General features: G+C 38.8%; 1 protein-coding gene across 3 annotated transcripts in view; it reads left to right on the top strand.

The window, feature by feature from the left end:
* The window catches only part of LYST (lysosomal trafficking regulator), a 75,322-nt gene that overhangs the window by 8,704 nt on the left and 50,571 nt on the right, over window positions 1-16,047 (top strand). For all 3 annotated transcript variants that reach the window (XM_072331588.1, XM_072331589.1, XM_072331590.1), the window contains exons 2-5: window positions 6,550-6,634; window positions 7,854-8,052; window positions 10,211-10,301; window positions 13,071-15,153. In XM_072331588.1, the coding sequence (XP_072187689.1) occupies window positions 7,861-8,052; window positions 10,211-10,301; window positions 13,071-15,153 (2,366 nt within the window). In that variant the 5' untranslated portion in view covers window positions 6,550-6,634; window positions 7,854-7,860. The remainder of the gene's footprint in view (window positions 1-6,549; window positions 6,635-7,853; window positions 8,053-10,210; window positions 10,302-13,070; window positions 15,154-16,047) is intronic.

Here is a 16,047-nt window from a genome sequence, read left to right as displayed (position 1 = left end):
CTGAACTGTAAGATCTTGTGCTTTCACATCCACTTTGTGGTAGAAATCTCTTAATTCCCAGGTTGTATAAATATTGAGCTTCACTGCTTAAAGTTTTAATTGTTAGGTAGTCGAACATAAGCAGACTGCGTGTTTGCAGGAGATTTAAGGTACTTAAGACAGAAAGGTCTGCTTCTATGTGATTTGCAAGACAAGCATCCCACTGACATGAGGAGAGAGCTGAGTATGTTTCTGATTTTGTGATAGGAGCGTTAGCATGATGGTACACATACAAGCCACTTGTATATGCAGCAGTGCTATTGCTCTGAAGGTCTCAACATACTTAACAGTGGTTATTAAAGTAATACTTGTTTATCATAGTGGGAGCTTGGCTTGTTTTCCTGGTTAGTGAAAAACACAGTGCATACATTATTTTTCCAAAGGTGGTAAGCATTCTTATTCACTTCTATTAGTGACCTAGGGGATTGCCCAGAAGACTAAAAGCTGGTTAAGGAGGTCCTTAAAGAAACAGGACTATGTCAGATATTGGAAAAAATAAAATAAAACTCCTATCTACCTGTAGTCTTTATATAAATATAAACATATATATATATATCCTCATTTTAAACTAAGATGGGAGGTTTAAGTTGGATAGTAGGAGGAATTTTTTCACACAGGTGGTGGTGACACGCTGGAACAGGTTGCCCAAGGAGGTTGTGGATGCCCCATCCCTGGAGGCATTCAAGGCCATGCTGGATGTGGCTCTGGGCAGTCTGGTCTGGTGGTTGGTGACCCTGCACATAGCAGAGGGGTTTGAAACTCAGTGATGGTTGTGGTCCTTTTCAACCCAGGCCATTTTATGATTCTATCCTAAGGAGCAGCTTTTCACATGTAGGGTAATGGTTGATACAGCTACTATGAGCAGTAGACTGTCTGCTCATAGGACCCCAGGTAGTTGATAAAAGATAGCAGAGAACAGTTGGAAATAGAGAGTAATCAGGTCTTTTGCTGAGTGAGAGCATTGTCTGATATGTCTGCTTTGAGAATGAACTGAAGCATCTTGTTTTTTTTAGTTTGCTCATGTTTTTGAATAGCATTACTGTTGGATGGGTAACAAATGCTCACTACCTGTTTTTAAGACACGCTTTTGGCTGAATTCTTTGTGTTTTTTACAATGATGTTTTACAAGCTGATGTTCAGCTTGAATTGCAGGTACTGTTTTCTGAAAGGGTTGTGTTGTTCGTGCTGCGTAACAGCCTCTGACAGGGTCAGCTGGGATTTGTTTCTAGTCTCTGTCAAGTTTTGAATGATGTCGAAAGGACAGAAAAGGAAGAATGCTAATTTCTGCAGCGCATTTGCCCCAGATTTTACTTGTTTCCTTACCAAGGAGTCAAATGCAAAGTCTGTTGGTGTCAAGATAAACAGTTTCTAGAGTAAACCTGGCAGCCTGTTACAGTTGCAAAAGCCTACTGTGGAGTGACTGTCAGTGATGTGCTGCTGCTCTTCATCATGTCTACTGTCGTTTACTAGCAGAAGCCAGAACTTAAACTGAGGGTGTGACGCCAAAGGAAATGAGATGAAAATCATAGTTAACGTTATCACATAAATGCCGGAATCGTTGATGAGGTCGCAGGCATATTCCACAACCTGTAAATGTGAAGTGTAAGCAGTGAGGCTGCGACAAGCATTTACTACACTGAATGAATGCTTTATAATGTAAACATAGCAATGACTAGGCAGTGGTGACTTTATTTCCATTTATTTGTCATAAAGAATGAGTAAAACAGCTACAAATTGGCATCGGAAATAGCTGCTGTACAATAGCTTATCTAGATAATGTTTTTCCCAAGTGTTGATTTTAATGCCTTCTGATAGTGTAACTCCACTGTACTCTGTACTCAACAAAGAACTCCTAACCATGTCTTTGTGTAAGGTTTGGGCAGCATTTGTGTCTTATCTGGAACTGAGTACTAAGGAGGGTAAACAAATGACTGGCTTCGTGTTCCAGACACTCTCTACTCGTTTGCATGGTTGGTAACACAACTTCTCCTAAGATTATTCGTTTTCTTATAAACGTGGCTATCCCTCTGTCAGTGCAGCATGTAGTTGGGTCATATTGTGCGTAACCTTACAGACAAAGCTGCTTTTATGGAAGATAACAATGGGAAGTCCAGGCTTTCAAGTGGTTCCTGCCTGCCATCCACACCTTCTTGATATGAACAACTCCTGTGTTACTCAGACCCTGTAACCTGACAATGCAGCTATATGAGTAGTCCTTGGCGTGGTCATTTTGGGCTGACTTTTACCAGTCTGTGATTGGTAGGAATTTGATGTTTACCTCATAACATATAGGGGAGGTTTTGCTGGTTTATGGTGTGCTCTTATTTGCCAGTTCTGTGAAACTGATAGTGAGAGAAGACCTGGGGAAGTGGGTTTGTTAGAGCTCTAATTCGGGATCTTGTGTTCATCTAGAGACCAGCACCAAACTTTGTCTCACCTCTAACCCTTGTTGTGGCTGTTGGACAACATTTATGGAATGTAATTATTTGAAATAATATTATGACATCTTGACTTAATTTGGCCTAGTGTATAATTTTATTATAATGTTGCTATAATTCTTTGATAATTATTATTTTTTTAATTATATTACTGGACTTTCCAGATCCTTCTGGGTAGTGAATTACTGAAAAGATAACCAAGTACAAGGCAAAATTCACGCAGTAACAGCTTTGGCCATTTTGTCATTCCCCCACATTGCGCTGATGTTAGAGATAACACTATCTGCTCTGTAGCACTGTAGAACGCACATATGCTCATGACCCAGTATTCAACACTGAACAACAGTTGGTCTCAAGTTCCACTGTGGTTTAAATTATTGAAGGAATGCTTTTCCTATTTTCTTTCAAAGATGTAAAGCCCATCAAAGTACAAGACATTCCTATACTTAAGAATGCTCAAAGTGATGAGCAACTTCATGAAAATAGAATGAAGTCAGTAGAAACCACAAGTTTCAGTTGCAGGTAAGCTGATCTGTACCATGACAGTAAATAGAAAATGCAGCCCTTGAGAGCTGGTACAGAAAGGGGCTTGAGGGCGGAAGTGGTAGGGATTGAGTTGAGGATGGTGTAAAAATGAATGTTAAGAGATTACATGTGGATGTGGGGTCATTCACAGCGTAAGCAATTTGTTTGGTTTAATGCTTGTGAATTTCTCCTCTCAGAAGTGGATATTATCTTAGAGGTGTTTTTTGTGAACTACAATGTTCATATTCTAGGAGGTGAAATGGAATACAAGGGTGTGCATTTATTTCAATACTAGTAAAAGGAAGTCCTGACACATTGTGTCTTCCAGAGCTGTAACAATCCCATTACATTTGTGTGCAGTGGTGCTGAGCTGAGATTCTGGTAGGTTTCTTGCTGTTCTCTTATGGCCTAGTTCCTGTCATTTATTCTGAGTTACTTTTTTGCCTGATACGTGTTCTCTGAAGTTCAAATTCAGGTCAAGACACTTTACCTCATTACTAGTGTTTTGTACAGCATCTATTTCTGTATTACCAGGCATCATGGCAATTTAGGGGTATGTCATTTTAAGCAAACAAAAAATACCGTAGCACAGTAATTCCTACGTAAAGCAAAGGAGGTGACATGCTTTCTGAGTAAGAGGAAAAGCCGTGCCACATGGGTGCAGTGTCAGTGTGCTGCTATCTGCAAAAGAAAGGGAAGGTGATAAGCAGGCTGGACCCTTAGGATGTGGGTACGTTTGTTCTTTGCTTGTCTATTTTTCTGAAGAAGGGAAAAACCTTCTGCAGTGTTTGTGGTGTTACAGCATCAGCAAAGCAAATTGGTCAGTGAGTTTGTTCTAAAAGCACTGTGACTTAAGTCACTAATCAAACAAACATATAAGAAGGCTGTTTGTGGAAATACAGCTTTTTTGGATATTTTTTAATGATTTCTCAGTTTTCTTTGTGTCTGGCTATAAGACAGGATGAACAATGAGGTTACATCAGAAGCTGCGTTTCCAACGATGTGTGTGCAGTGAGTCTGTTTGGATAGCGATAGGACAGATGGGAATGGTTTTTAACTGAAGGAGGAGAGATGTAATTTAGATGTTGGAGGAATGTTTTATAGAGAGTGGTGAGGTACTGGAACAGGCTGCTCAGAGAGCTTGTGATTGCCCCTTTCCTGGAGGTGTTCAAGGCCATGTTGCATGGGGCACTTGGCAGCCTGGTCTACTACCAGATCTGGTGGCTGGCAACCCTGCCTGTGGTAGGGACTTGGAACTCTGTAATCCTTAAGGTCCTTCCAACCCAAGGCATTCTGTGATTCTTAACTGAAAGGAAAGAAATAGGTACAAATGAGAAGCAGCTAGCAGTCATTCCAACAAATCCATCTAAACAAAAGTTCTTTGATACCTGGTCTGGTAGTCATAAATTATTTTCTGTGGTGTAGAATGAAGGCATCTTACTTCCTTATCGACTACATATGGACATTGTGCATTAAGAAAGTGTGCTTGACATCTTCTTGCAATTAGAATTAATGAAATAGTGCTTTTTCTTACCGGTGATGTTGAGAATGCACCCTTCTGGTAGAGCATTGCCAATGTGTTAATCCTTGGAACAGGCATGCAATGTGGGAAGTCTGGAGACTAAAGTTTCTGAAAGAAGGACTCTGAAATATAGTGACTTTCAAGAAAGTCTGCTGCAAGTGTAGAATCTGAGTTGCTGAAGGCATTCAGATGGGATGAGTTGTGGATGTTGGCTGTAAGGATAAGTTGATGTCCTGCACAGCTCTGGTTGAAATGCATTGCTCCAAGCACTCAGAGGGGAGCCAATTACAAAGAGCTCTCCTGGGAAACCCATACCAGTCTTTTACCCGATGTTCATACTCTGTCACAGTTGTAAGGCTAATTTGGCCAAATTTTCCTTTAACTCCTTTGAGTGCTGCAGTCATAAATTTATCCTTTTCCTTTTTTGATTTACTATCCTCATCTCTTTTTCTACCCACAATTCTGAATGTGTGTTTTGAACACTCGCCTAGAGACCTTTGTAGTTGAATGATGTGTGGGCTTTTCTTGATTAGAGCCTCCACATTTCTACTGATAACAAATACCTTTCTGACTCTTAACGCCTCCAGCGATGTTTATATCTGCTTGCAGCTGGAGTGCCTCAGTTTGTGGACACTGGAATAAGTGTGTATTTGGACAGTTCATATATTCACATGTCTGTGTGCTAGCAGGTGCCGCTTCTGAGAGGTGTAAAGCTTTGCTAAAAACTGGATTCAGTGGAGTCATATTCAGTAAGACCAAGCAGAAATTGCTCCAGCACTGGTTTAAAATGTTAAAGAAGACAGATAAGGAGTTCTGGTACCGTAGAATGGCAAAATAATTAGCTCTTGAACAAGACTTGGGAAGCACATGTTGGGAGATGGTAGTAATAAACGCTGCCTCTGTAATTACTGGTATCTCTTTTAGGAGACAGAAGAGAAAGTATTTAACCAGAGGAAACCATACATGAGAGTTTTAAGTATACTTAAGGAGATTCTCAGTCTTGCTTAAGTAAAAATATTTAAGAAAGATTTTTTTTTTTCCATAGGCTGAATCCACTCTAGAGATGTGTGGAGAAAGCTTACTAACTAGAAACTCCAAGTTTTCATGTAGAAAAATTAAGCCCTTTAACAGCTTAGCTTACAGCAAAGAATACAGTATGCTGGGGCTGTATGAATGCATATTCTCTATAGCAGTAGTTTTCCTTGAGTTGCTGTGGAGATGATATTTGCCCTTCACACAGAGTTCACAGAAACAAGGCTGCTGTATGTGTTGTGTTGAGACATTTATGTGTTGCATTTGGTTGGGGTAATGGACTTGCTATTTCTGGTCCTTGTGGAGTGAATTAGGAGATTATCCCTCTTGGTCTTTTCTTCACTACTAATTACAGCTCAAAACTTGGGAAGTGTAAGGTATGCTGGGGAACTGTTTGGGTTCTCTGTTAGTGCTGAAGTGAATTAGAGGCATGAGAGGGAGAAAAGAACTCGATGTTGCTTCAGTGTGCCCTCTGGAGACAAAGAGCAAAGCAGGTGCAATACTGTTCCTTTCCAATTTTATTAATTGCAGCTTCCCAAGTGCTTCAAGTGATAACGATTGGTTATCTGCCAAGGGTAAAATGAAGGGGCAGGAGTGAAGCGCAGTCAGGTGCTGATGCAAATGTGTAATTTAGTTTCTCCTAATTTTCATTGCTTGTCCCAGACCTGCAGGTGCATGGAGTGTTATGCGTGCAGATAGTCAGCACTGAAGAATTTGTATTTTCTCTAAAGGGAAATGTTTAAACCTGCATACCTCACTCATCTTACACTTTAAAAACTAGTTAACTAGTCAAATTATGTTGACTCGCCTTATATGCACCGGTTACTTCCTCTGTAATAGAACTTTGTGCACAGAGTCATAACAAAATAATAATAATAAATTGAAGAACTTGAAAGCTCAAAAAACCTCAAGGAGCTTCAGATAGCTCTCATAGAATGAATAGTTTTAAAAACTGCATATTGAACATCACACTTTTTCACTTTTTCTAAACAGGTGAACTGGGAGTGACATTTCCTGGGTGTATCTCCTTTTCCTTCCAATTAGAAGATAAATGTATTAAGCTGGCGAAGTAATTCTGGTAAGAGTCTTTCTGTTACTTCAGAGAATGTCATTGTATGTGAAGTGTTCAGCCTTGCCACTAAAAGGAGCCTTTTCGCCATCAGCACTTACAGACTTGTTCTTTCTTACCAGCTCTATTTTTTGACCTAGTCTTTGTATGTATGCTATCTGATCATGCTATACTAATCCATTCCTTACATTTCCATGACCTTGGGCCATTTTGCTCTCATCTTGAACGTTCTGGGCTTGGACATGATGAAAGTATTTGATTTTTGAAGATTTCACTTGAGTTGCTTATTCAGGAATAAAAGAAGTTAAACGTGCCGTAGTATTCATTAAAGGAGTTTTCTGTGGATTAAATATTCTTGTTTCTGTTCTGACTTCACCAGCAACTCCCCTGATCAAGTTTTACATCTGCCTGTCACATTTCTTTTGGTTTCTTGTTTTTTGAACTTTTCAGCTTGTACTAGTGCTGATGATGGGAACATTTGTAGTATAAGAGAACTTTAAATATTACTTAGTAATAGTGACTATCCGAAGTGTATGAGTGCCTTTTGTGTATTAACTCAAAATTAGTTTAGGGGTCAGTAGCAATGCTTTTAGTGTTTTCTCCTGAATGTGGGCATCACAATGAATACCTTGAATTAAGTTCATGATGGTGACTACCACCCACACAGTTAATCTTATTTTGAAGGAAGTGCTTGGGGGGAGAGGAGAGAGAGTAAATCTAAAGTATTATGTTTAAGAGGTCCAACTTTATCTTCATTCCTTGGGTATTTTTTCTCCCATGATACAATCTGTATACTGTTGGAATACTGAACACTGAAATGTGTTCAGATAAAATATTTGACTGCGTTTCCTATGCAGCACTGTTTAATTGCTACCTTTGCTGTCTTTCAGAAGCAGATAAAGACTGAAGATCACATCTAGGTTTAAGTTAAGAATAAAGTCATTAACTTTCTTGTTTGCAATGTGAAGGACTGCAGCGTGTCTTAGACTTACCTAATAGGTTTATGAAATGAATGTTTGAGATCACTGGCTGTTAGCTGAAGTCTCACTGTAATAAGCTTACCTTTCCTGGTCCCTTCCATCATATGTTAGTATATTGATTTCTCAGTTCTACACATCCTCCATGAGTCAAAGAGGAGACAGTTGGAAGGAATGACCTTCTCTCCCTCTTTTTTTCATTAAGAAATGTATTTTCTGGTGAATTTACTTTCCATGCTTTCTACTTGCAGCTCAGACATGAGCAGTGCCAGTAACTCACTGGCACGGGAATTCTTGACGGATGTCAACAGGCTGTGCAATGCAGTGGTACAGAGGGCAGAAGCCAAGGAAGATGAGGAGGAAGAAACTCATATGGCTGCCCTGGGACAGTACTTAGTTCAAGGCCGTGGGTTTATTTTGCTTTCCACACTCAACTCCAATATTGATCAGGTAATAGTTTTTCTTACCTGGCTATAACCTTTTTTTGTGTGTGTTTGTGTCGAACCTTGACTGTTTTGAGTATAAGGGATTTGTCTTAGCTCTGATTTTCTTGCCTTCTGATGCTTGTCTCAGTGTGTGAGTTAATTAGACTAGAGAAGCTTAAAGGTTTTAGTACGGTTGTGTTCAGTCCTTCAGCAAGAACAAAAAAGGAAAAATAGCTAACCATATACCTGTTTGCCAGCTGATGCTGATGGATATTAAACTTCTATCTAGTTAAACTGTGTGAATCTTGAGTTCAGCAGCTGGGTAAAAAGGCAATAGGGTAGAATTTTTGAGAGAAATGCATCTGCTTACTCAACCTGTAGTGAAAACCAGCATTTGTTGCTTTAAAGCAATAAAATCCAAATGTACACTTCTCTAATTTGTTAATTGGTTAAAAAAGCACATGTCTTTCAACAAAACACACTTTGTAGGAAGATAAGTGCCCTTCTGTGAGTGGCTTTTTCTCACTGATTGTGATATGAATTGGAGATGGATCTTTGAATTTGTTCATCATGTAATGGAACTGTGGTGTTTAAAAATAAGTCTTTCAGTCCTTCTATTTACCACCATATGTGAAGTCCCATCCATTACTGACAGTATTATTTCTAGAAAAGGTTCCAAAACTTTAGGACTTGACTGTTCAGTAAGCTGGGTTGAAATGTATTTGCTTTGTTCTTTCAATTTTTATTTTCATTTGTTGCACAATACACTAGATCTCTTCTTTCCGTCCCCAAATGGAAAAGATAAAACAAATACAAGTGGACTTCTGAAACCACATCTAATTGAAATTTCATTATCAACCTAACAAATTGTAGTGAGGATCTTGATGGTTATGATGTATTTCTGGTTCAATCTTTAGAATGTGCAGACCTAATTTTTGTATGCTGGTTTTATTCAAAGGCTGAAAGGGAGTAGGTTTTGTTTGTTTGTTTGTTTTAAATGAATGTTTATTTGACTTATCAGTGTTGAGGTGATCTTTGAACCAAGCCAGGTGAATTAACTGGCATGAAGAAATGTATCTATGTATATGTAAGAAGAAATGTCTGTGTATATGTATATATAGAATCATAGAATTGTTTGAGTTGGAAGTGACCCTTTTAAAGATGTTCTAGTCCAACTCCCCCTGCAGTGAACAGAGATACCTACAGCTAGGTCAGGTTGCTCAGAGCCTGGTCCAGTCTGACACTGAATGTTTCCAGGGGCAGGGCTTCCACCACCTCTCTGGGCAAAAAGAAGTTGGTGCTGCTTTGTCATCCAAAGCCAGTTTTACTTCCTGACTCGTTTAGCTTAGTATCTTGATTTCTTAAAATTTTGGTACGTAACATGCACAGAATACTTAAATATTTCAAGTAGGTTATCTCTAAATAGGTGGCTTGTGAAGTTCATGCTAGGTTTTTCACTTTGTTGTACCTCTTAACATTTGCAAATACCTTTTAAGGACTCTGAGTCTCAAATCTCTAGATGAGGGTGTATGCAAACATTTCAAGGCACTCTTAAATTCTAATCTTCAGTTAAAAGCAAGCTGAGTAAGCTTCTTCACATAATGTTGCAGCTTCTTGTCAGAGCTGTTGCTTATCTTCACACACCTTAATTTGCTATTTTGAAATTTTGGGAAAAGTTATTGTTTCAGCTGCATGTCACTGAATGATGTTAGCTGGAAAAATGCTCAGGTTCTGAATTGGGGGGGGGATGGAGATAGAATTTCTTTGGTAGTTTTTTTGTTTTGTTTTAGCACTGAAACCGTACTGATAGTGATGTACATCAACCAGTAAGTTGTTGGAATTCTCCACCTTCTTACATTATTGGCTTTCAACTTTAACTTCCTGGTTTTATTCTGTGGTGGGTGAGGAATTTGTTCAACAAAAAGGATTCAAAGAGCTTTTTTTATGAAGAGTAGAAAAAAATCAATAAATATTTCAGAAACTTTCTGACTGGCTTCAGTTAATGATTTTAGCACTCTTTGCAATTAGGTTGTCTTTCCAGTTCTGCATAGAACAGCAAGAAGACTAGGGAACTGAATGTTTATAGCTTATTAAAATTAGCTGGAGGATTCATCACTTTGAGGGAAGGAAGAAAAAAAAAAAGTACGAAAGATAGTTGTGGTGTTTTTTCCTTCCCAACACAGGAGCTGACGTGTCGGGAAGAGCTTCTGACCCTCCTTCTGTCACTTCTGCCGCTGGTCTGGAAAATCCCTGTCCAAGAAGAAAAAGCAGTAGGTAAGATTTATTGCTGACAGTATTAAGGATCTCAAAAATGCCGTGCATTGCATTTGTATTCTAGTATTGCCAGCTAAAAAAGAGAAGTCCATTGTGTCTGTGTCCATTGTCTGTGTCCTCTTAATATAGAATGAAGGTGGTAATTCTACGAAGAAATTCAATTTAAAAATACCAGTGTTCTGTCAACATACAAGGAAAATTGTAGAGAAAGGGTTAAGACTCTTGGTTTATGTACAGGATAATGCTCACGTTACTCTGTATCTGAACTGTGTGGTGAGATCATTTGCTGTTGTTGGTGGGTCAGTTTTTTGCTTTTCAGGTGGGGAAGACCACAAAGGATTTTGAAAGTGTGTGACTTTGCTAATGTGAAGTGTTTCATGGTGGGGCAGGGGGAAGACAGACTTAATGGTTAATTAAAAAAATAAAATAAAATACACAATAGGATGCCTTAGACTGGTCAGAGAGGGAGTGAGACTTTTTTCTTCTAAAATTGAAGATTTTCTGTAATTAAAGAAATGTTAGAGAGGGGCTTAAAGACTAACAGGTAACAGAGTGTGAGAGTAGAATGAATCTCACAGATGTAGGCCTTGAAAATGGAACAGTACTGGGTGATTATGAACAGAATCAGGCTGCATCTTGGTTGGATGTTCTGTGTCAGGAAAAACTGATGTGTGAACATAAAGTTAAATCAGAAGGATTCAATTGCCGATAAAGCTGTTTAAATCAAAGGAGTAGAAGGTATGATACAAAATCAAGAGACTAAAGAGGTGATACAAGATAAACTGTGCAAGAAGCGTGAACTATGAAGTGACGACAGCTTTTTGTGGGGAGGGAGAGCTTCCGTGTTTATCTTTCTTTATTTGAAGGTAAAACAGAAGATGAGGCAAGTTACTTGTATGTTTGAAAGAATTCTGAAGGATACCTACTTCCCTGGAGTTCTTTACAATTGTAAAATGCCCTGTAAGCATAGGGGTTTTGTTAATGTTTGGAGTTGTATGGCATTTAGAATGCCAGCTTCATAATACTTAAGTAAACTACCCCACTTGCATCTGTCTTCCATGTTCCTGGAAGCATGATTGAATTAAATATTTTGGCCTTACGATAGCCTACAGACTTTTCCAGTGGTAGTTTAAAATGCTGCTTAAGCAGGTTTTAAGATGTGCTGGTTTTACACTTTGCATAATGTGTTTTTCACCTGCTACAAATTTCTAGCTTGTGATACTGAAGCAGTAAACATGTTATAAACAGTTTTGCACAGAGAGCTTGCTTTCCTTTATCTGAAATAAATTATCTTAACCCATCTGCATTAGCTAGCTTGTTTTCTTCCTGTGCAGGAAATACCCTTTATTTGATAAAATACTAGTAGTTAACTTCCTGCCTCCAAAGCAGCTGTTCCACAGGCATTGCAACTATGACTATGAAACAGCAAGGGAGTGGTCATTATTGCTCACGGAAGTATCTTTTCTTTCATTTTAATGTTTACATCTGTATTGTGTGCTTTGGGATTTTTTTTTTTTTTAGGGGTTCAGTGGTGAATTATTGTTAACTGTCACTATTTTCCCTGAATACTGAACATAGTGCATGGTGAATACTTGCCATTGTTTGCTGGGTTATTCATATGAACAAAGCACACAGATGCTGTTCTGCTACTGATTAAAAGTCATAGTGGATTTCATCCAAAAGCATATAAACTTTTTTCCATCTGCTTTTTTGACTGTTTATAGTTTGAATTGAACAATGCAAGTCAAGTAGAAATATTGTATTTTATTCTTCGGAAATTTTCTTGCCCATTGAATAAGATTCCAATTTCATATTTCTTACTTTATGCTGCATGGTTGAAAGGTGCTTTGTCTTGGCTTTCCTGGGGGCATTCCGTACCTTAAACTTAAGGGTTACTCATTTCAGTTTTCTTCTTGGCCCTGATTATTGCTGAAAGTCCACAACATATGTCTGCTTCTTGGATTTGGAACAATTAAAGCTGGAATGATTAACACCTGTGTACTCAAGGTTGTTCTCTGTACTTAAAGCTTTTTTTCCTATTACTACCAATAATCTGTAACCACGTCTTCATGCTGTGAGTTAAGGCGCTCAGCTCCTATAGCATGTGAGTTGTGTGAAGCAATGTTGAGTCATCAAGTTGAAGACCTTTTCTTCCTTCCTTTAGAGTTCAGTTTTTCTTTTACTTGTGAGTTGGAGTTGTTTGGCAGTGCTTACTGTGAAAATTTCAAACGATGGGCAGAAAATAAGTAATGTTTTTATTGCTGCCTAGAACTGCTTCCACAACTAAGTAATAGAGTAGATCCTGGAGCTGGAGTGCTGCTGACTGATATTTTACTGCTACTGTATTGGTGTGTTTAACTTAACCAAAGTTGATTATAACTAGTGGCTGTAGCAGGCCAAAAGATTTTTTTCAAACTAAACTTTACTTTCCCTCAAGAAATCCTTTCATCTGCTTTGATGTTAGCTTATTTTTGGGGGGAGGATTGAATAGCTGTGCCTACAAGTAAGTTCTAGGAAATGCTGGCACAGTTTATCTCTCTCTAGTACCTCAGCTATCTAGGATTTAAAAGAAAGCTGGTATGGTTCCTGAACATAAATTGTGACTGACTTTTTATGTTATAAAAGTCAAGCATGCAAAAAACACGACCTGTTATGATACTACTCGCACTTCTGAAGCTAAAAGTATTCAAGTATTTTTCCTATTTTTGTTTATTTAACATTTGTTTCTGAGTGTTCTTTTAATGTTCCTTTGTCTTTCTTTTGTAACAGGTTTCAATATACCATCTACAGTAGATGTTTGCCTGACCAAAGAGAGCAATTCAAGTGTGAAATCCACTCAGGAAAAAATAGGGTTAGATCGAAGCACTCGTTCATCTCTTCAGGCTTCTGCACAGTTAAATCCTCGATCTCGAAAAAGTGGGCGTATGCGCAAAACCACCCATCGTTACTCTGTGCGAGATGCAAGGAGATCTCAGCTGTCCACTTCAGATTCGGAAGGCAATTCTGATGACAAGAACACTGTAACAATGAAGCACAGACGTTCCCAGTTCCTGCAGCCTTTTTTAACATATCCAGTTAGGGACAGCTACCTTGTAGGTAGAAGTGATTTCTTACCTACTGAAGTGGTACCAAATCCTAATCCTGATGTCCCTAGTCTAGAAAATTCTAGCCAAATTATTCCAGCGCATGAACTAAATCCAGAGATTTTGAATGAGCCAGTTGCAGGAACTGCTGAGAGCAACGTGGATAACTCTCCTTTTGACCTATGCCATGTGTTACTGTCACTGCTAGAGAAGGTGTGCAGGTTTGATATTACTTTGAATCACAGTTCTGCTCTTTCAGCTACTGTGGTGCCCACATTAACTGAGTTCTTATCAGGATTTGGAGACTGTTGTAATCTAAGTGGTAACACAGAAAATGAAGTGGTTTCTGCAGGGTGGACAGAAGAACCTGTGGCTCTGGTCCAAAGGATGCTGTTTCGAACAGTGCTGCATCTTATGTCTTTAGATATAAGCAGTACGGAAACAATGCCCGACAACTTGAGAAGAAATGTAACAGACTTGCTTAAAGCAGCATTAAAAATCAGAATATGCTTGGAAAAGCAGCCTGATCCTTTTGCTTCAGAGTACAAGGAAACACTACAGCAGCTTGTTCAGGATGACTTTGTATTATCTAGATACCATCACAGAGCTTTGCTTCTGCCTGAAGTTATAGAAGGAGTCTTGCAGATCTTGATCCGCTGCCTGCAGAGTGCAGCCTCTAATCCATTCTACTTTAGCCAAGCTATGGATCTTGTTCATGAGTTCATACAGCATCAAGGTTTTAAGCTGTTTGAGGTGGCAGTACTTCAAATGGAATGGCTGTGTATGAAGAATGATGGAGTAAGCGGGGAAGCTCTGGAGCATCTGAAATCCCTTATAAACAACATCATGAAAATAATCAGCACCGTCAAAAAAGTGAAATCAGAGCAACTCCATCAGTCAGTGTGTACACGAAAGCGGCATAGACGATGTGAGTACTCTTACTTCATGCATCACCACAGAGATCTCTCTGGGCTCTCTGTGTCTGCTTTTAAAAACCAAGCTTCCAGAAATCCCTTTGAGTCAATTGATGGAGAAGTTAATTATCCTGACAGATGCTGTTGCATTGCTGTTTGTGCACACCAGTGTTTGCACTTGTTGCAGCAACTTTCTCTGAGCAGTACTTGTGTTCAGATTCTCTCAGGTATACATAATGTAGGAATATGCTGTTGTATGGACCCAAAATCTGTGATTGTCCCATTGCTTCGTGCTTCCAAGTTACCAATATTAAAAAACTTCCAACAGCACATACTGAACATCCTTAACAAGTTTATACTGGATCAGCTGGGTGGAGCAGAAGCTTCTCCAAGAATTATACAGGCATCATGCAATATATGTACTGTTGACTGTGATCAGCTTTTGCAGTTGGAAGATGCTTTGCAGGGCAACTCTAATGATGCTGGTCTTGCATCTAGTTCCTCCTGCAGAGTTCAGGGAATACTGCCTAGCAGTGGATCTGAAGATGTGTTGTTGAGATGGGATGCGTTGGAGGCTTATCAGGACGTTGTTTTTGAAGAAGACAAACTACGCGGCATGCAGGTTGCAAGCCATATTTGCCACTTAATTCAAAAGGGAAATGCAGTGGTCCAGTGGAAACTATATAATTGTATTTATAATCCAGTGCTTCAGAAAGGGGTTGAGCTAGCTTGCCATGCTCAACAACTGGGACTAACTACAGCTGATAAACACACAAGCAGTTACCATAGCCAGTGTTTGCCTTACGAAGTACTTCAGATTTACTTGCAGACACTTCCTGCGTTGCTTAAATCCAGGTTGGTAGATTTCTGCTTATTAATGGAAAACACTAACTATCTAGTACAGCGTGTTCTTATCTGTTTGTCCCTGATTAGAACATAAACCTTGTTTGGACTATATTTTGTGCTTGGATATCGCAGAGAGGATGTCAAGATAAAAAAAATAACGGAAGACTTTCTGTTAGATTCATGAGCTGCAGAAAGTTATGGGGCCTTGAACAAGTCAAAACAAAGCATGTAAGAGCGAAGTCTTTGTCTAATGTGGTATATTCTTTGCCTCTTAATTCTTCATGCTGAAGTGAGTCAGTGTCAAACAGATTCTCGTTTCACTTCTCGATGAGAATTTCTCCTAAATTTTCTGGTCTGATTCCCTCTTCCTAGTACCTACAGTTTGTGAATTTTTATATTTTTATTTTTTTTAAGAGAAAGCAGTCATCTGAGATATGAAGTAGAAAATTTTTTATTTGTTTTACACTCATAGCTTCTGAATAAAATTCCATATATTTTATTAAGAACATGAATGTGTCCTTTCTTATATGAGGTATTCCGATCTTTTCTGTTGGAGTCCCGATAAAGTGAATTTAGTAGGTGTGGGAATGAAGTTGAAGAGTAGGGAAGGTGAACGTCTGTAAGCAAACAGTACATTAAAACACCCCAAATTCTATATGAACTCAGCGTAATACATAGACAGTAAAAAGAATAGAGAAAATTTCACTGGAAGTATGCCAATATCTTAAAAAGAAAACACCTTTGGCATTAGCGGTTGCACAAAGTTGTGCTTGAAATGTGCTTCAGAGACTGTTCAGCAATCTTTTCTTAAAACTGTTAAGACTTACACTTCCTATGTTGTTTTAAGACTTCAGGTTTATTTGAGAAGCAGTCTATTTTCTAGTAAAGTCATAGACTTGAAGT

Source organism: Excalfactoria chinensis, chromosome 3 (assembly GCF_039878825.1).
Source record: "Excalfactoria chinensis isolate bCotChi1 chromosome 3, bCotChi1.hap2, whole genome shotgun sequence".
NCBI classification, from domain to species: Eukaryota; Metazoa; Chordata; class Aves; order Galliformes; family Phasianidae; genus Excalfactoria; species Excalfactoria chinensis.
This window is presented reverse-complemented; position numbering and strand designations above follow the sequence as displayed.